This window comes from Triturus cristatus, chromosome 9, assembly GCF_964204655.1.
Source record: "Triturus cristatus chromosome 9, aTriCri1.1, whole genome shotgun sequence".
NCBI classification, from domain to species: Eukaryota; Metazoa; Chordata; class Amphibia; order Caudata; family Salamandridae; genus Triturus; species Triturus cristatus.
In genome coordinates this window covers 853,799,555-853,819,337 of record NC_140592.1, presented here as the reverse complement: position 1 = coordinate 853,819,337, position 19,783 = coordinate 853,799,555, and the positions used below count along the sequence as shown (strand labels likewise).

The following is a 19,783-nucleotide window of genomic DNA, read 5'->3' as shown; positions in this document are numbered from 1 at the left end:
GCACTGGATCCCCCGTGGCAGGACGCACCCAGGCCCCCAGAAGAGAACTATGGAGCGAAGCTTCGAATGGAAGCAGCAGCTCCCATCCACCAGAGCCCTGATGGAGAACCTCAAGCAAATGGTCTGTAGGGAATGGGGTGGCAGGGTCGCCCATGTGCCAAAAGCCAGCAGCCGTGGAAATGGCCCGGGCAAAGGCTGTACTCGCCTCTGTAGGGTGTCCGGGGGGGGGGGGGGGGGGGGGGGGGACGGGGGGGGGAGAGCAATTCCTCCGTGGGTGACGGCTGGAAACTAAGCCGGCCATCCCCGAGTCCAGCTGGAGGAAGAAATGGCCAGCCCCGGAATGGTGGAAGATGCACGGATGCCCCCCGGCCCCTAGCCAGCACCCGCGGCGCCGCCGTACAAGTTACTTACCTCCGGTAACGATGAAACTGGTAGCCGCAGATTCCTTAACGTAGAATTATCCCCAGGCATGAGACTGGACGCGAAACATTTTCCTGTTCCAGCATCTCTGCGCGCCGGCGCTGCACCACGCGACTCCGCCCAGCCATCTTCCGCAGGCGTGACGTCAGCGAGGTCACATAAGCCCCACCCCAGCGCGCTGACGTCAGTTTGCTTCGGAGAACTTTTCCGCGCCACTACGCGGAGCCATCACAACAAAACTGAGGAGAGCATGGGAAAAGTGTGCAAAAAAAAACAGAGAAACAAAACAGAGAGAAACAAAGGGTGAGGAACATCACCAGCTGGCACCAAGGTACCCGAAGGCCATAGCAGCAAAGCCATAGCAGGGAAAGAGCAGAGCACCAATTTGAGGAACAAGAGTGCAAGCCAAGGCGATAGCACCAGAAGGCCATAGCAGCGAAGCCATATCAGGGAAAGAGCAGAGCACCACTCCGAGGAACAACTGAGCAAGTCAAGGCGACAGGCATCCTGGAGGCACACGTATGTGAAAGCGCCAGAACAGAGAGAGAGAGAGAGACTGTAACCACAAACCACACGGTGAAGGGCCACAGAGGAGCAACAGCAATCCACCCCCAGACTACACAGTCAAGGAGGGCCATATCCCCTGAAAAGGGCAGGAGGCCAAAGGACAGGCAAAAAATCCCCAACGCAGAAGACCGCAAGGGGAACAGAAACTCCAAACAGAGGGAAGAAAGAGCAAAAGGAGGCCCCTACACTGGAGAGAAACCAGGTGGAGGGAAGCAAAGGCACGCAGAAGCCAACCGTCCCTGTTCTCAAAAGAAAAAAGGGAAATGGAACAATTCAAGCAGAACCGGACAGCCTGACCGGAAGAAAGCGAAGAGGACACCCACAGAAGACAAGGCATCCAAAGGGAGGAGAGTGCAGAAAACCAAGCTGAGGGTCCTCACAGAACGGGGAAGAAGAGCGGTCGTGAAGGAATCTGCAGCTAGAATCATCTCTACCAGATACATCGTTACCGGAGGTAAGTAACTTGTACATCTGATAGAGACTACTAGCCGCAGATTCCTTAACGTAGAATAGATACCCGAGCCATACCCAGAAGGGAGGAGGGCCTGCGAGAGACTCCCAAGCAGGAGAGACACAGGGCCCCAGCAGGGGACACGTCACAGAAACAAGAAGGGAAGGTCAGGAGATCCCAAGCCCAACCAAAGGAGAACTGCCCAACACCTCGCAGGGGCAGACAGCACCCGAAGGGCCTCAAGGAACAAAAGAACCACCTCGAACCCCAGGGAGAAGAGGTAGAACCGGAGGCAGGGCCCGCTGTAAGAAGCACACAAAGTGATAGGAAACAGCCAAACACACCTTGGCCGCAAGCAGCGGACAAGGCAGGTATGGCCCCACCGCCAATAGCGCAGGCGTAAGAAGAAAAGCACAGATGCACAAAGCCCCAGCGGAATCAGAGGAGGGGGCACAAAGGAACACATCAAAGGCCACGACAGTGGACCAGAACAAGCAGGCATGCGCAGGCCTGCGCAGCCAGCAGCAGGCAACACCATGGAGCAGGGCCCCAGAACAAGCCAGGCGCAAGCCGAAGGCAGAGGCCAGGGAGGGCCAGGACACACCTTAAAGGAGGGGCCGGTCCCGAAACACACACTGACCCACAAAAGAAGTGGGACCAGGTAGAAGAGAAAGAGACGGAGATAGAAAGAGACACGGAGGACGGGCCCAGGCCGTCAACCAGAACACAGAAAGCCAAGGAAAGCCAGTCCCTCTGGAACACCAGACAGAGGACCAGGCCGAAACGCCGGACAGAAGGGCGGAATCACCACAACACCACGCCGCAGACAGCAGGCCAGACTGGTCGAGCAACGTAGCGAACCTGGAGAATGACAGACCTGGGCGCAATGCAAGCTAAGCCAAGACAATTGGCAAAGAGACCGCACCAGCGACATACCGCAACGCCAAAGAGAGCAAGGAACCCGAAAAGGGTGACCACACCTCCCCAGCACATGACAAAGCTATGTAGTAGCTACAAGTACCCCACAAAGGGTATGCTATGTCCCAAGAAAACATGGGAACACTTCTTAGGAACAAAATTCCGCAGCAGAGGACAAACAGAAAGACTTGCGGGTAAACCGCAGACAGCTTGCCAAGCAGCCAATAAAGAATACACAAAAGGCCCAATCCCAGGACCTACACGGGCTTACCAACAGAAAAACAACAAGTCAAAAAAGGGGGCTGAACCAGCAGCCAACAGCACCAAAGGGCCAACCGAAGGACCCTGAAGGCACACCAACCACACAGAACACACAACCGGGGCTACCGAATACTAGACCCCAGAAAACAATGGGAGAACACCTCCCAGAACACAGCAGAGGACCGACATCCAGGTTCACTGAAGGGGAGGAGGAGGAGGACGAAGCACCGCAAGGAACCGCTGAATGGCAGAATCCGCAGGGGCATGAAACAAAAGAGTGCCATCGAAAGGGAGGTCAACCAGACGCTCCCTGACATTCTCAGGAAAAACACTATCCCTCAGCCAAGCATGACGACAGAGGTCCACCGAAAAAGCCATAGTGTGACCAAGCGCCTCAGAGACATCTAGAGCCGAGCGAAGAATAAACGCAGCCAGCTCCCGGCCATCCAACACATGGTGCAGCAGATCAGCGCAGGCACCCTCCTGAGAAGTGCAAGACAGAAGGGACTCCGCAGAATCCCACAAGCTGGTAGTGGCTGTGGCCAACACACAAAGCGTGTTGAGCGCCCGCAAGGCAGCACTGGAGGAGGCGAAGATGTTACGCCCCCATGAATCTAACCACCGGGCCTCCCGTGACGGAGGAGATAACACCGATGGCAAGGAGGGATAGGCAGTCTGCAGAAGAGGGCCCCTGGTAGAAGGGTGGAAGGAAAGGCAGACAGGATCATGCGGAGCAAGACGGTGGCAGTGCAGAAGTAGCTGGGGCACCGGGTCCCCCGTGGCAGGATGCCCTCAGGCCCCCAAGAGAGAATTATGGAGCGAAGCTTCGAAGGGAAGAAGCAGCTCCCATCCACCAGAGCCCTGATGGAGAATCTCAAGCAAATGATCCGCGGGGAAAAGGGCAGCCGGGTCGTCCATGCGCAAAATCCCCGCGGCCGTGGAGATAGCCCGGGCGAAGGCAGCACTCTCCTTCGTAGGGCAACACGGTGGGGAGAGCAATTCCTCCATGGGCGACGACTGTAAGCTAAGCCGGCTGTCCCCCAGCCCAACCAGAGGAAGAAAAGGCCAAGCTCGGAATGGGGGAAGGTTGACAGGCGAATGGGGAACCGGAGGCGCCTCTAGGGTAGACTGTGGGCACGGGGATGGCGAAGAGTCCTCCTTGGAAGACGCCGGGGAAAAAGCCACGACACGGCGTCCGGTCTCCGGAGAAGAAGAGACAAAAAGTTGCCAAACCTCTGGAGAAGAGGGGGCCTCGGAAGACGAATCAACAACCCGATGCCAGCAAGGCACCGTGGAGTCCGCCACTGGCGCCAGCACAACATCGACCGGCGCCGAAGGGGACGCCGAGACGACCTCCGCCACGACCTGCGCAGCGGGAGAACGGGGCAGGGTCGGAGCCGGGACGGCTAAAGAACAGCGCCGAAAAGGCGCCGACTCGACCACCAATGAGGCAGCCGCCTGCGTGGAAAGACGAGGGGGACCCGGGGACACGCCCCGGCCCCTAGCCAGCCCCTGCGGCGCCACCAGTCGCCAGCGCCTGAGCGGCGTCACCTCGGCCTCGGACAAGACCGCCGCCTGCCCAGAGTACTGAGGGGGACTCGAGGACGAACCACGAGTCCCGGCAACCTCCCGTGATACCACAGGGACCCCCACGGGGGTATCCGGCGAGGCAGAGGCGCCGTAGTCCGAAAGGCAGAACCCCGTAGGGCCGCACCCTGATGACACCACATCTCCAAGACCTGAAGCCGAACCTGTCGGCGCCGGAGCCGTCGCAGAAGGCCACGCACATGGCAAGGGATCCACAGACGTCCCAGGACGAGGAGGAGCCAAGGAGGCCTGCAAGGCCCGTAGCATAGGCCTCCATTTGGGCTCTGGTCGCCCCCACGCTGGGAAATGGCGGGTAGGGTGGCGACGCGCAAGGCCGCATGACCCGCGGAGAACCCACGCCCCCACAGGGCGGGGACCGTGCCTCAGGAACAAGCTGCGACACTTACCAACGGGCGAGCGACGCCCTTAAGGCATAGGAGAGGGACAATATCGAAGATGGAAGCGGCGGTTCTGGAACCCTTCCGCGGGGGACGGACGCGGTCACGACGCCGACCTGGACATGCGGGCCGAGAAGAGTTTCATCCGGCGCTCCCGCTGGGACTTCGGCTTCATCTGCTGACAAGCCTCGCAGTCCGTGGAGTCATGGTGCTCACCCAAACACCACATACAAATGGGGTGAGGATCCGTCGCCGACATCTGGCGCGCGCAAAACGAGCACGTCTTGAAGCCCGAAGGCATTCGCACACTGTTCCCAAAGGAAACGCAAAGCGTGAAAAGGCGGCCTGAAAACAGGCCAATGACATGATACGGATCTGCGTGGCACGCGGAAAGGAAGGAAACTGATGTCAGCGCGCCGGGGTGGGGCTTATGTGACCTCGCTGACACACCCGCGGAAGATGGCGGGGCGGAGTCGCGTGGTGCAGCCCACCGGCGCGCAGATATGCTAGGACAAGAACATTTTCCGGGTCCAGTCTCACGCCTGGGGATAATTCTACGTTAAGGAATCTGCGACTAGTAGTCTCTATCAGATAGAAGATTCCTCACCTTGTGAATAGATACCAAAACAGTTACTTCCCAAGATGGTGGTTCTGTGAAATCAATCAATAAGCATTTGTAGAGAGCGGCACGGTCACCCTTGGGGGGGGGGGTCTGGGAGCTGGAGTTCGAGGTGTCCCTGGGGAAAAAGCCAGATCTAGAGGAAGCGACGGGAAGAAGGAAGCAGAAAAAGGCAAAACAGAAAGCAGAAATACAAGGAAGCAGAAATACAAGGAAGCAGAAAAGGCAAAACAGAGGGCAGAAAAACTAGCAGAAGGCGGCAAATCAGAGGGCACAAAAAGAGTAGAAAAGGCCAAACACGGCAGAAAAACAAGCAGAAAAGGCAAAACAGAGGGCAGGAAAATGAATAGACGGTAAAACAGAGGGCAGAAAAAATAGCAGAAGGCGGCAAAACTGAGCAAGAAACAGGCAGAGGGGGCACAAACAAAGGGCATCAAGTAGATAGGCAGAAGAGGGTAGCGACCTGCATGAAAGCTTAACAGGAGAACTGTTGCAGGGGAAGCTGGCACAAAGTCCTGCTCAATGGGGTTGCCATGCGGCCTACAGTAAGTAGGCCCTTTGGGGAGAGCGGGGCACTGTGTGGAGGGAGGAGGGAAACGGTGGGAAGAAATTAGCAGAAAAAGGCAAAACAGAGAGCAAAAACATGCAGAAAAAGGCAAAACAGCAGAAAAATGAGCAGAAAATGCAAAACAGAAAGCAGACAAACTAGCAGAAAAGGCAAAATAGAGCAAGAACCTAGCAGAGGTGCAGAGGGCAATAGGTAGACAGGCAGCAGAGGGTAGTGGACTGCAGGCAAGCTGGACAAGAGAAATTAAACAGGGGGACCTGGCATGAGGACCTGAAATGGCTCAGATCAAAAAGTCCTGCAGGACAAAAGAGGCAAAATGCCTATCCAGACTGACCGTCAAGCTAAAAGTTCTTTGTGAATGTGTGTATTGATGCCCACATAGCAGCTTGATAGTCATTCAGGACAGTCACTCAGAGCGCCTACGCAGTGGTAGCAGCCTGTGCTATGGTGAAACCTTCTGGAGGCTGCTTCTTCGCCATATGCATAGCAGATCTTAACATAAAAGACTATCCATTTTGAGATGGCCCCACTTCTGCACCGCCTTACCTTTCTTTGCTTCCAAGAATTTCACAAAGAGCTGATCCTCCACTATGGTCTATAGTTGATCAATATAAAAATGAGGTGCTCTATTGGGATCCAGTAGATGAAGTCTCTCCTCCTCTTTCGATGGGTGAAGCAGAGCAAAGAATATTGGAAGGGACAGTTTGTCTCACATGAAATGGTTTCACTACCTTTGCAAGAATGCAGCTAAAGTTCTCAACACTAGTTTGCCCAGAAAAAAGGTGGTAAAATGCAGACAGACGAAAAGGGCCTGAAGCTCAATCACATGACGAGCTGATGCTATCGCAACAAGAAAGACAGATTTCATGGTCAAACGGCGTAATCAACAAAATGTGCATTGGTAAAAAGTGGTACACATAAGGAAAGTGAGAACCAAATTTAAGTCCCACTGTGGCATTATAAAATGTTTTTGAGGAAACATGTTATGTTATCAAGATTTCTAAAGCGTGCTGTTACCCTGAGGTGTCCTGGCGCTATGCACTATCTGCCAAAGCGAGCCGATTAAGACATTAGGAGGAAAAGGTTCTTCAAGAAAAAAGCCAAGTTTTCAAACCCTTTCTAAAAGGAAGAAGTCCAGTAGAGTTCCTAAGATGAAAAGGGAGACTACATATTACAAACCTTTAAGAAATCTGACCAGATCAGGTGATTTGACAAGGATGGCTAGCCTGCAAAACATAAAAAGCTTGAAGGGGCCGGAAAATAACCTCTAACAGTGCCTACTGCAAGTCCTTGCTGGGCCAAAGATAAAACAAACATCACCTTATCTGACAGTTTAGCTTTCAACACGTACATCTGCTAGGTGTGGCACTGAACCACAAACTGATCTCGACATTCAGCGTACACCGATTTTGGGGAATGGCACCTGGCAGCCAAGATCACATAATCGACTTTGGAGGCAGATCAAAGGAAGTTAAATATTACCGCTTAATCTCCACGCATGGACGTGCAGACCTGGGTATAAAACCCTGCCCTGCAGCTGTGACAGAAGGCCCTCGTGAAGTGGCAGCCTGATCAGAGGACGGATGGGCAACCCAGAATTTCAGGATACCACACTTACCTGGCCCAATCCAGAGCCACTAAAATGACTTGTGCCAGGTTGTTTCTAATCTTCCTCAGAACTCGGTGCAGGATAGGCCGAGATGGGAAAGGCATTCAGGAGTCCTGTGCTCCACTCTAAGCAGAACGAGTCTCAGAGAGAGCACCTTCTGGGGAACTCCAACACGCAAAAGTGCTGATATTGTGCATTCTTGGCAGTGGCAAATATATCAAGCCATGATTCTCCCGTTGCCGGAGATGCCCTGCACCACATCGTGGTGTAATAACCATTTCAGGTTCAGCAGGCGTTACCATCTGAATTTGACTGTCCTGGCATGCAAAGATCCCGCCAGGTTGTTCACGACCAGGCAGATGTCCTGAAAACTCAGCCGTTCTAAAGGCAAAGAGACTCCAAAAGGTCCCAGGACCTGCACCCCACCATGTGTAGCAGTGTGGTGGTGGTGGTGGTGTCTGCAAGAATCAGCACCATCCTCCCTTTCATAATCGACAGGAAGACTTTCAATGCAATGTGAATTTCCAGCAACTCCAGTGGGGAGTAATGCGTAGGGGGGAGGATCTCCGCTGGACCAGAGTCCTCTTGCCTCCCCCTCTCCCAGATGAACTTACCAACATAGCAGTGATGCATATGTCACCACAATCAGCTCTCAGTGTGGTAGGGAGAGGAGTCCAATTACAGCTGACTAACCACCTTTCCAGCATTGTCCAAAATCTGGATGGAGTCTGACAGATTCCCTAGATGCTAGGGCCACTGTGATATCAGATTCCCATGCAGAGCCCACATATGCAATCCGGCATGGTCAACCAGAAGAGTGCAGCAGGCCAGTAGTTCAAGGAGCCTCAGAGCAATACTCACTGAGAACCAGGACAGAGGCTGACACTTTGGGACCATAGTTCAAATGCCTTGCACAGGCTCTCTGCTCTGTGGGAAAGCCACAAAACCGTCCTGTATCCTGAATAGCTCCAGTAAACGGGAGCCTCTGCAATGGAATCAGGTGTGACTTCGATATGATGATAGTGAACCATAATGATGTCACAAAGTTCACCGCTGTCTGGAGGTGGTTTACAACGGACTGTGGTGAGCCCGCCTTCAACAACCAGTTGTTGAGGAAGGGGAAGACTAGTATACATGTCCTCCCAAGATCTGAAGCGACAGCCAATGCATTTGTGAACACCTGAGCGGCACTGGTGAGGGCAAAGGGGAGCATGAGAAACTGAAAATGCTCCTGGTCTACTGTGACCTACAGGTAGACCATGCCGGACCGGTACATGAAAACAAGTGTCCTGCAGATCCAATGTCACAATCCAGCCCCTGGATCCAGAGCAGACAGAAACTGGGCTAGGGTAAGCATCTGGAATTTGTCCTTCAGCTGGAAGGCGTTTAGAGGGCAAAGATCCAAAACAGGCAAAGGACTCCGTCCTTCTTCAGCAAAAGCAGGTAGTGGGAATAACATCCAGCCCCCACTTCAGAGGCTAGCACCCTGTCTATGGCTTCTGGCTTCTTTCGATAAAAATACCTTCAGATGCAAAATGGATGATTGGTCTCTGAAAGCTGCTCTGAATTAGGTGGTAGGTGCGGCTGGTTGAAAAGGAATGGCAGGGCATTGCCCTCTTTGGATGACTAGAAGGAGGCATTTGTCTGACGTGATGTTCCACCAATCCTGGAGGACGTGGCGGATCCTACTTTCTACACGGAGGTTAAGTACCACTAAGGGTGTCTAAACAGGATTTGTTGTTGTAGCCAAAGGGGTGGAAGACTGAGACGGAGGCTCCCACTGATGGTCTGGGTGTTGTCTGTTCAGGCCTGACCTTGAAAGGCCTTCAAGACCTACTGTGTGGGCGTCAGAGCATGTTGCTCTCAATGCGTTCAGGCTTTGGCATATCTTCAAAATAGATGAAACTGTAGGGGAGATTGCTGAACTGGTGCTCAAAGGCCTGTACCTCAGCTCACCTAAAAATGCTTCAGCACAGAGAGTACCTATTTGCCAAACAGACAGGAATCACCACAAGCCATGTCAATTAGGGATGCCTGGATGTCCCCAGAGAAGCCTTGGACCACACAAACGCACTTGGTGCCGAAGCACCACACTTGTACCAACTACCTGACCTAAACAATCAGTGTCGTTCATGCCTAATCAAATGACAAATATTTGCAAGTGCACTGACCTTCTTTAATGGTTTGGGCAAAGGAAGCCCGTAAGTCTTCTGGGGCAACCGGTAAGATCTCATCAACTATGACCCAGAGGGCATGAGTGTAATTGACCCCATGAGGCTGCTGGCATTGACCGGCCCCAAGGCAAGACAGGCTGATGAAAACATTACTTTCCCAAACATCTCCATACATTTGGACTTGGGAGTAGGACACCACAATAGGTTGGAGATCCTCCAGCAGGGTCATGAACAACAAAGGGACTGACATAGATTTTGGGCTGGAACTGAAGTCGACACTAATGCCAGTGTAGCATTTCAGTGGGTTTGAGGGGCAGAGATGGTGTTGAGGACAGATCTGCCAATGCGGAGGGAGCTGGAAGCATGCTGAAGATGAGCAGCATGACCTCCCTAAAGGTACCCAGTAAGTCTTAGTGCATTGGGACCAGGTCTGGAATCGGCTCCTCAGTGGAATGGGAGGGAGACTGAGTAGCAAGGCAACGCTCTTGAACCTTCTCGAACGATTGAGTGAGTCTCACTTGGAATTCAAATGCTTTTTCATGTACCTGGACATACCCGGAAACTTTGACTGTGTCGGGAACGACATCAGGAGCATTGTTTTGCTACGTAGAGCTTCAGCTTGTGTTCTGGGATGGCCTTGGAGTTGTGTTCTGAGCCCAAACACAGACATTTGTGTGCAACAGTCCCAACAAGGTTTAATCCCTGACGTTTTAAAAGGTGACATGTTCCTTTGCACACTTGTAGATTTGGAGAACAAATAGTAAAATATCTTGTCAAGAGACGAAGAAACACAGTGGAGGTCCAGACCCACGTCTGAGGGTGCAGAGAGAAAGAAACTGAGCAAACCACATGGGTGGCGCTTATATGCAGCTTTGTTGATAACCTTCGGGGCAGAACAAAGTCGGTGCGGAGTTGCACAGTGCCACCTACCAGCACACAGGAACACTGCTTTTTGAGTTTCTGGATCCAATCTGGTGACCGGGGACATTAACAAGGACAGGAATCTGCATTAGAAGTATCTATCAGAAACATTATTACATACCTAGAATGTGGCAGTCTGTGTTGAGCAATATCATCATAATACTAAGTATTTAAATATTTGAAAATGATAACATTGGTGTTTCAACAGTGCAGCTATTTGCCTACATAATACTGTGACAATGGTCATGTAAATGGTATAACAGCCTTTGTTTACTGAATACATTTTATGTGATATCTTTGCTGAATAAAACTGAAGCGAGGATAGTCAGAACAATCAGTAGCACTTCAACTTTGCATATCCTTGCTATTTCATATGTAATGGTACATTAGTGAATTTAAGTAAGATGTCATAGGCCACATCATTTTGTGATGTTATGAACGTCAATCGTGACACAAGGTATTTATAAACTTAGCTCCTCGTAATAACAAACCTGAGATCCAATACTTGACTTGCAACTACTCCAGGTTGGTTGGATTTTCCTTCAGGCACTTCATACAGGAACAGTTTACAATCACAGACCACTGCGTATGCCCTCTGCCAGCCTTTCTTCACTCCTGTTGGCTTCGGAATCTGCAGAATAAAATATCTTTGTAATGATCAAACATCGTGGAGGAGCCACACAGACAGAGAAGAACATCAAACAATGTTTTATTTTAGAAAAGTATTCAGATAGACATGAGCAGCACAGGACTAAGCATAATTGATTAATTTGAATAAAATTAATAACAATGAAAAATGGCATTTGCTTCATATAACTTTCTCCTCTGTTTCGGCGACAGGCACATTTTGTTTCCTTGTGCACTGCACTCTCATATTGTTTGCGGACAATCTGGGATCTTCCAAATGATCTTGCATCAGGCTGCACACTAAAGATGATTTTGCAGCAGCTTAGAAGCAACTCTGAGGAACATGCCCGAAAGTGGCATATGTAGCCCAGAAGCATTCAAACTAGGACTAGTACATGGTACCCTTATTGATAAAATACCATTCTGTCCAACTTTAGACCTATCACGCAACCATCTGCTCAGACAAAACTGTTGAGGAAATAGTGGCTTTACAACTGTAAGCCTTTTTGAACATAATCTCCTGTCTTATTATCTAGTAAGAGTTCAAACCCAATCATGGATCTAAAATTGCCGCTGTAGCATTCTGGGAAGACTAAGGATGGTGGCATAAGGTACAGATATTTGTTGCTTATCAGAGACCTCTCAGCAGTTTCTGATCCTATGAATCAAATTGTAGCACAAGTTACTACTTGTGTAACGATATATCTGTAAGAGACATTAGTTAGTGATAGATTCCTTACCGCCCCACCCATCCTCCCAGTTCTGCATACTGATTTCTAGGGTTAAGGTCATCCCTTTCAGGGCCCTTGTTTGAATGCACCAGTGGTCAGTATCTTGCATGGCTCTGCGTTCCTGGCGTGGAAAGTCATGTACAGAACTGACGTCAGCGCGCGTGGGTTCGTCTAAGTAGCTTCAACGATGTTATCTCGGCGACTAAGACGCCAACGACGTACGCGGAGCCGTACGACGACGCCACCGACGCGCAGGGGTACTGCTGACGAAAACATTCCGGATCCAGTCTGACGTCTGGGGATATTCTAAGGTAAGGAATCTATCAGTAGTAACTTGTGCATCTGAAAGAGACACGTTAGTGATAGATTCCTTACCTTAGAACAGATACCCCAGCAATACCAACCCCGGTGGTGGGTCTGCGAATCAAGATCACACCAGAAAGTCAAGGCGAACAGAACGGCCAAAGAAGTCGTCTCTCCAGACTTGACTGTCAAGGCAATGATGCTTAGTAAAAGTGTGAAGTGAGGCCCACGTGGCTGCCTGACAGATGTCTTGCGGGGGACACCACGTCCCAATGCAGTAGTAGCTGCTGTCACCCTGGTAGAATGGGCACGCAACCCCACCGGGGGTTCCTTTTTAGCCAGAGAATAACATGCTTTGATACACAAGACGACCCAGCAGGAGATAGTCCTCTTGTGTACAGCCCGGCCTTTCTTGGCACCTACGTAGCCAACAAAGAGCTGGTCATCCACCCGGAACTGTTGTGTGCGATTCAAATAAAATGAAAGCGCACGTTTTGGGTCCAGACGGTGGAGCCTCTCTTCCTCTCTGGAAGGGTGCGGAGGCGGAAAGAAAGTGGGCAAGATGATAGTTTGCCCAATGTGGCAGGCAGTGACAACCTTTGGCAAGAATGAGGGACGAGTGCGAAGCACAACCTTGTCCGGATGAACCGACAGAAAAGGAGTCCTACAGGAAAGAGCCTGGAGCTCACTCACGCGCCTAGCGGAGGTGATGGCAACCAGGAAAGCAGTCCTCAAAGTAAATAAACGAAGAGGACAGTTGTGAAGCGGCTCAAAAGGAGCGCACATCAGAAAAGTAAGAACCAGATTTAAGTCCCACTGCGGCATCACAAACGGAATAGGAGGGAAAAGGTGAGTAATGCATTTGAGAAATCAACAACAGGGGACTTGAAAAGAGAGGGCTGATCAGGAATCCTGAGAAAAGCTGAAATTGCAGAAAGGTAGCCCTTAATAGTGCCCAGAGCAGAGCCCTGCTGGGCCAGAGAGAGAAGGAACAAAAGGACCTCTGAAAGAGGGACAGAAAGGAGATCCACAGCCTTTGCTGTGCACCATGCCACAAATTTGTTCCACCTGCAGGCGTATACCAATTTAGTGGAGGGACGCCTGGCTGCCAGAATGACATCACAGACTTCAGGAGGCAAGTCAAACTGAATCAACTGTCGCCGCTCAATCTCCACCCATGTAGGTGGAGGCTGGACAGGTTTGGGTGGAGGACCGTCCCCTGTTGCTGCGACAGAAGATCCTCCCGAAGAGGCAGTCGGATTGGGGAATCCATGCTCATACTGAGTAGCTCGGGATAAGAAACTCTTCGAGCCCAGTCCGGGGCTTCAAGAATGACTTGGGCCCGGTTGCGCCTGATCTTCTTCAGCACTCTGGGTAGAAGTGGTATAGGCGGAAAGGCGTACAATAGACCGCAGCTCCAGTCGTGATGAAAAGCGCCGCTGAGGGAGTGTCGTCTTGGAAACTCCAACGTGCAGAATTGATGACATTGCACGTTCTCTTCGGTGGCGAATAGATCTAACCAAGGCTCTCCCCACTGTTGAAAGAGACCTTGCGCCACCTCCGAGTGAAGACGCCATTCGTGATCCATCAGGCACCGGCAGCTGAGTTCCTCCGCCCTGGCGTTCAAAGAACCTGCCAGGTGTTGAACCGTCAAGAAAATGCCTTAATGTTCCAGCCGTGTCCAGAGGCGCAGAGCCTCCTGACATAGGGTCCACGACCCCACCAAGCCTTGTTTGTTGCAATACCACATGGCGGTGGTGTGGTCTGTGAACACCTGCACCACCCTCCCCTTGACAGAGGGAAGGAATGCCTTCAGTGCAAGAAGGATCGCCCGATGCATCAGAAGGTTGATATGGAGCCGGGAATCCGCTGGAGACCAGAGGCCTCTGATCTCTGCATCTCCCATGTGGCCACCCCATCCCAGGAGGGACGCATCCGTCACCACTGTGTGCTCCGGCTGGGGAAGGGAGAAGGATCTGCCGCTGACCCAATGCCGATTCGTGAGCCACCACTGCAATTGTTGTGCAGTGCCCTCCGAGATATGGACGTAGTCAGACAGGTTCCCCTGATGCTGCGCTCACTGGAACTTCAGAGCCCGCATATTCCATCTGGCATGGTTGGTTAGCAGGATGCAGGAGGACATGAGGCCCATCAGCCTCAAGGTCATCCTGACCGAAACTCAGGACAAGAGCAGAAAGATCGGAATCATAGGCCGAATGTCCCGGACTCACTGGTCGGGAGGATAAATCTGAAACTGCGCTGTGTCCTGAACCGCTCCGATGAAAAGGAGCTTCTGAGAGGGAATGAGGTGCGACTTCGGCACGTTGATGGAGAACCCCAGCAAATACAGGAGGTTGGCCGTAGTCTGGAGGTGGGAAGACGGCTGTTTGGGGCAAGCCTGCCTTTGACAATCAGTCGTCGAGATAGGTGTCGTACTTTAGAATTTGGGACCGCGTAGGAGGCAGGGCCCTACCCCTGTCTATCCCGGTATTAGTGAACCGCGAATGGTTAATGCGGTGTGTACAAGTGCTTTGTGTAACGTTTTAGCTATGAATGCACTGTGTATACGCTATTATACATCACTACGTGGGTTCCATTTTAGAGCGGTGGCCATCTTATGGTTGCCCTCACATAGGCTACATAGCATGAAGCGGATACGGGCCTTTTAGAGCACATGTGCCTTTCTTTGACTTTTCTGTGACCTGGGCAGCTTGGCTCCGCTGCCCCAGGTCAAACTGGTCCCACGAGTTCCCTGTCCTCTGGCCACCTGTGATTAGCATCAGGGCTTGACACACCATAAAGTCTTTTCATCCTACACGAGCCTCCAGCTAATCTCTTTCTCACCTGACTGTTCCTGCTTTATGGCTTATTTTCCAAACAGGAGATGCTCATGTTTATTGGGGCCCATCGATATCTGATGTGGGATCTGAGCCTTGCTGTGTAAATAATTGCGGGCTGGCTTAACTGGAATGTGGGATGGTCATCATGACTCTGCCTTTTCGTTTGTAATGTATACATGTAATGGCCATATCGTAAACTAAGGAATGTATGCCTGAAGCAGGATATTCTGTATTTAAGAAGAAGCCCGTTTCTGTGATTTTCAGCAGTCTCCTGAGAACATACACGCTGTTGTACTTCTAGGATACCTGTAATTGGTCTGCAGCCAATAAACTGATCTTTGACTTCACCCAGAAGACTCTGTGTTTCTGTAGGTCTGAAACAGGAAGAACCCCGAAGTCATAGGGGGTAAAATACCCAGTACTTCAGTTGGCGCCCAACTCGTCGCGATTTCAGCGGTACCGGTCCAAGCCAGAGTTTCGTGAGGAGCTTCGTGTGGAAATTCTGGAGGAAGGCCGCCACTTCATCGACCCCTGCATGTCGACGTGGTCCGAAAGTCTTTTCTGCGAGGCTCTCCGCGTCCCGACGGCTACGAAGGACTGCTGCCCTGATTAATCGCCCTGTTTTGGACCCTTGACGATTTTTTGGTTGAGCGAAACAATCGAGAGAGTCTTCTGGTGACGCCATCGATCATCAATATTCAGTTAAGTATAAGTGGAGCGTCTCCTAGTTTGAATTTGGTATCCTTCGGGATCATTTTGATTTGGTGCTTGCAAGTACCAAAGCCAGAGGACTCGTGTATTCACGAGACTATCGTATTCGATAATTCTTTGACGTTTGAAACTAGACTAGTGAGCGAAGATGCCTGGTTCTAGTGTATTTTGTAGATTGTTTTGTTTGGGTTGTGGAAGGGAGTTCCAGTTAGAGGATTCATGTCCGGTTCCTCCAATTGGAACTCCAACTTATGAGCTTTATGTAAAACATGGCGTGGGCCCCATTGCATATAATGAAATATGGATCCGATACACCAGAAAGGACGGTGTTTTAAAATGGCCCCAAAATGGTAGTTTCGATACAGATATCTTAGATAATTTGGAAGTTAAATTGTTTAAAAAGAAAGCCCGGCCGGCGATGTTTGATTCTTTCCGCCTATGGCGAAAGGAAGCCAAACAGAAGGAAATTAAGCTAGCGAAAAGAAATAAGAGAGAGAGAGGTATGTCAGTGATGCAAGCAGCTGTGCAATTTAAAGATGAGGAGGAACAAATGAAGGAACAGTTACATAGACAGAGCAAACTAGGGATTGATAAATGTTACCCTGTTTTGTCACCCCTTGTGCAAGATGAGACAAAAGAGAATGAGAAAGATTCCCTAATGTCCCATTTGTTAAGTTCGCCACCCCTATATGCGCAAAATGCCACCGCACCTCCACAGCTTGTAAATGCGCAGCCTCCAGTAAATATGCCGCAAGCCTTCCCACAGCCGCCAGCTCCTCCTCAGCTGGCTCCTATCCCTGCAGTGCAGCCCTCTCAAGGGCCGCCAGTTTTGCTACCTGTTGCCCCTGCGCTTCCTGCGACTTTGCCTAGCACGCCAGCGGCCTCCTCTGGCGCTCCTTCTTGCACTACCCCGGTACCTGTATCTGAATCCGTTTTTCTTCCCTCTGTCTATCCCCCTGTTTTCGCCTCAACTTCTCCTTCAGCATGACAACGACTAGCTAATGTAGTTACTAGTTTAATGTCGCCTCTCTTTGGGTCATCTAGTGCGACTCCTGATTTACAGCGTAAGCAATTGCGCAGTCAGCTGCCTGATCCTGAAGAGAAAAAGACATTAGATCATATGGCGCGTAGGTGGATTATTTTTTCATCACTCTATGTTGTGGAATCAGTTGTTGACGTGTTTCATCAATGGGATGCCCCGAAACAGAGGTATGTGTTCGACAAAATGTGTGAAATCCTCTGTGAGGAATTGGATGATCATGGTAGAGATCCGAGCCCGCAGGAGTTGTGTCGAGTGAGATTCGATTTTGGAAAAGGTACGATTGTGGGCCCCGATGTCAATAGAGCAGTTGCGATCTTATTATCCTTGAGGAATGATGATTGTCAACAGTCGTTGTTTGCACAAGATTTCCCTGTGGGGAGAAAGGGAAAAGCGCGACAATACCCTATGAGAGAAGTCCCTCCGGTATGGAAGGAAGCTGTTGTGGCTGATGCCGCTCATGGTATTGCTGCTATGCCAGCACATTTTCAGCGTGTTTGGGTGCATGTCCCTTGGAAACGATCTGAAGTAATAGCGCTTAAACAGACATTGCCTGATCCCCGTAAAAACCCTGCAGGATATTATAAGGAGTTATCACAAACTGCAGGATCATGTATCATGAATTTAGCTGACATTGATATGTTGTTTGGAAATGTTGTTCCACAGCCTTTGTGGGGGTCAATTCGCAATGTAGATCACGATGCAGAACTAGGTGCTACATGGGCTAATATTATTGCCGCAGACACTAGACAAATTGGTGGTGCAAAACCTGAGCCTTTGGTAGCAGAGCTCCCTGGTCGAATTATTACCTATATGAAAACTATAATGCCTGCGATGCGCGTAAATTGGGATAAACTATCCGCATGTAAGCAGAAGAAAGATGAGACAGTGTCTGATTTCTTTACCAGGTTTGAAGAAACGTTTATCGACCACAGTGGTCAAGACATGAGCACTGAAGGTGGCCAACGGTTATTTGTTGATAAATTTGTGCAGAATCTACTTCCTGAGTTGTGTAAGAAATTAAAAGACTCAGAAAGTTCTTGGGCTGTTTCCTCTTCAGCGCAAATACTGGCTACTGCACAGTATTATGAGAATAGAGACAAAGATGAGAAGGATAGAACAGATAAGAAAACGAAAGAACTAAAGACAAAGGTCCTCTTGCAGCAGGCCTATCCGCCACGTGGAGGACAGAGTAATTATAGGCAAACACAAGGTATCTATCAGCAACCCCAACAATTTCAGAATAGTCAGCAAATGAATGGGTATTATCAACCACGAATCCCTGTAGGTCTCAACCAATGTTCATATTGCAAAGAGGAAGGTCATTTTAAATATAGTTGCCCTAAATTAATGCAGCGTAATGAATATGCTACTTACCAGTATGCATCTGTTCTTGGCATGTAGGGCTGCTGACATTCATATCTGTGCATAGATCGCTGCCTAGTGTTGGGTCCGGATGATTGCACATTGTTGTCCTGGAAGAGTCTTCGAAGTATCCTGAGATGGGTGACTCCTCCCCTGGACCACAGTGCGCATGGGCATCCTCTCCATCCCCAGATTGTTTTTCGCCATTGTGGCAGTGATGGAGTAGATACAGGAAGTGATGACCATGCTATACAGTAATTCTGAGAGCTGCAGCTGCGACAGGCGCCGGGGAGGAGGGTGGGCGATATGAATGTCAGCAGCCCTACATGCCAAGAACAGATGCATACTGGTAAGTAGCATATTCAGTTCGAGGCATGTGGGCTGCTGAATTCATATCTGTGCATAGAATACACAGCAGTACCTCCTATTAGCGGCGGCTACCCGTGCCAGCTGCAGCAGTCTGAAAAAGAGTTTTGAGAACAGCCTGTCCTACAGCTGCCTGCTGTTTTGAGTGTACATCTACACAGTAGTGTTTTGTAAATGTATGTATAGTGGACCATGTGGCTGCTCTACATATCTCTTGTAAAGGAATGTTTCCCAGGAAAGCCATGGAGGCCCCTAACTTCCGTGTTGAGTGGGCTCGTGGTGGAATCGTTAATGTGCGTTTAGCTTTTTGATAACAAATTTGGATACATTTAACGATCCATCTGGCTATACCTGCTTTGGAAATGGCGTTGCCTTTGTGTTGTGGAGAGAAGGCAACAAAGAGTTGTTTAGTCTTTCTAAAGGTTTTAGTTCTGTCAACATAGTACATGAGGGCCCTCTTTACATCTAGTGTGTGGAGCATCCTCTCAGCGACATTTTGTGGGTTTTGAAAGAAAACGGGCAGTTCGATGGTTTGGTTCATGTGGAACTGCGATATTACTTTAGGCATGAATTTGGGGTTGGTACGTAGTACGACCCGGTTTGCGTGAACTTGTATAAATGGCTCTTGAATGGTTAGTGCCTGGAGTTCACTAACTCTTCTTAAGGAAGTGATGGCAACCAGGAAAGCTACTTTCCAGGTAAGGAATTGAATCTCACAAGAATGGAGAGGTTCAAAGGGTGGACCCATTAGTCTGGTGAGGACCAAGTTGAGGTTCCACACCGGTGCTGGGGGGTGCCTTGGGGGAATCACCCGTTTAAGTCCTTCTAAGAAGGCTTTGATGGCAGGCACTCTGAATAAAGAGAGGTGCTGCCTGTTTTGGAGATAGGCTGCTATTGCGGTTAAATGGACACGTATTGAGGTGTATGCCAGGTTGCATCGGTATAGGTGTAATAGATAGCAGATTATGTTCTGAATAGATGCGTCTAGCGGGTTAATGTCATTGTTGTTGCAATAAATGACAAACCTCTTCCATTTGACTGCATAGCAAGCTCTGGTAGTGGGTCTCCTAGCTTCCTTAATGATTTCCATACAGTCAGGTGGCAGGTTTAGGTAGCCAAACTCTAGGACTTCAGGAGCCAGATTGCCAGGTTCAGCTGTTGCGGATCTGGGTGTTGAATTTCTCCATGGTTCTGCGTCAAAAGCGCGGGTTTGATCCGCAGCCTTTGATGCGGCACCACGGAAAGTTCCAGAAAGGTGGTGTACCATGGCTGGCGTGCCCATATTGGAGCAACCAGGATGAGTGTCAG

The 19,783-nt window shown here is 50.4% G+C and overlaps 1 protein-coding gene across 2 annotated transcripts in view; it reads right to left on the bottom strand.

Moving 5' to 3' along the window:
- The window catches only part of CDC42BPB (CDC42 binding protein kinase beta), a 1,057,701-nt gene that overhangs the window by 223,734 nt on the left and 814,184 nt on the right, over window positions 1-19,783 (bottom strand). For both annotated transcript variants that reach the window (XM_085626326.1, XM_085626327.1), the window contains exon 26: window positions 10,985-11,124. In XM_085626326.1, coding sequence (XP_085482452.1) covers window positions 10,985-11,124 — 140 coding nt within the window. The remainder of the gene's footprint in view (window positions 1-10,984; window positions 11,125-19,783) is intronic.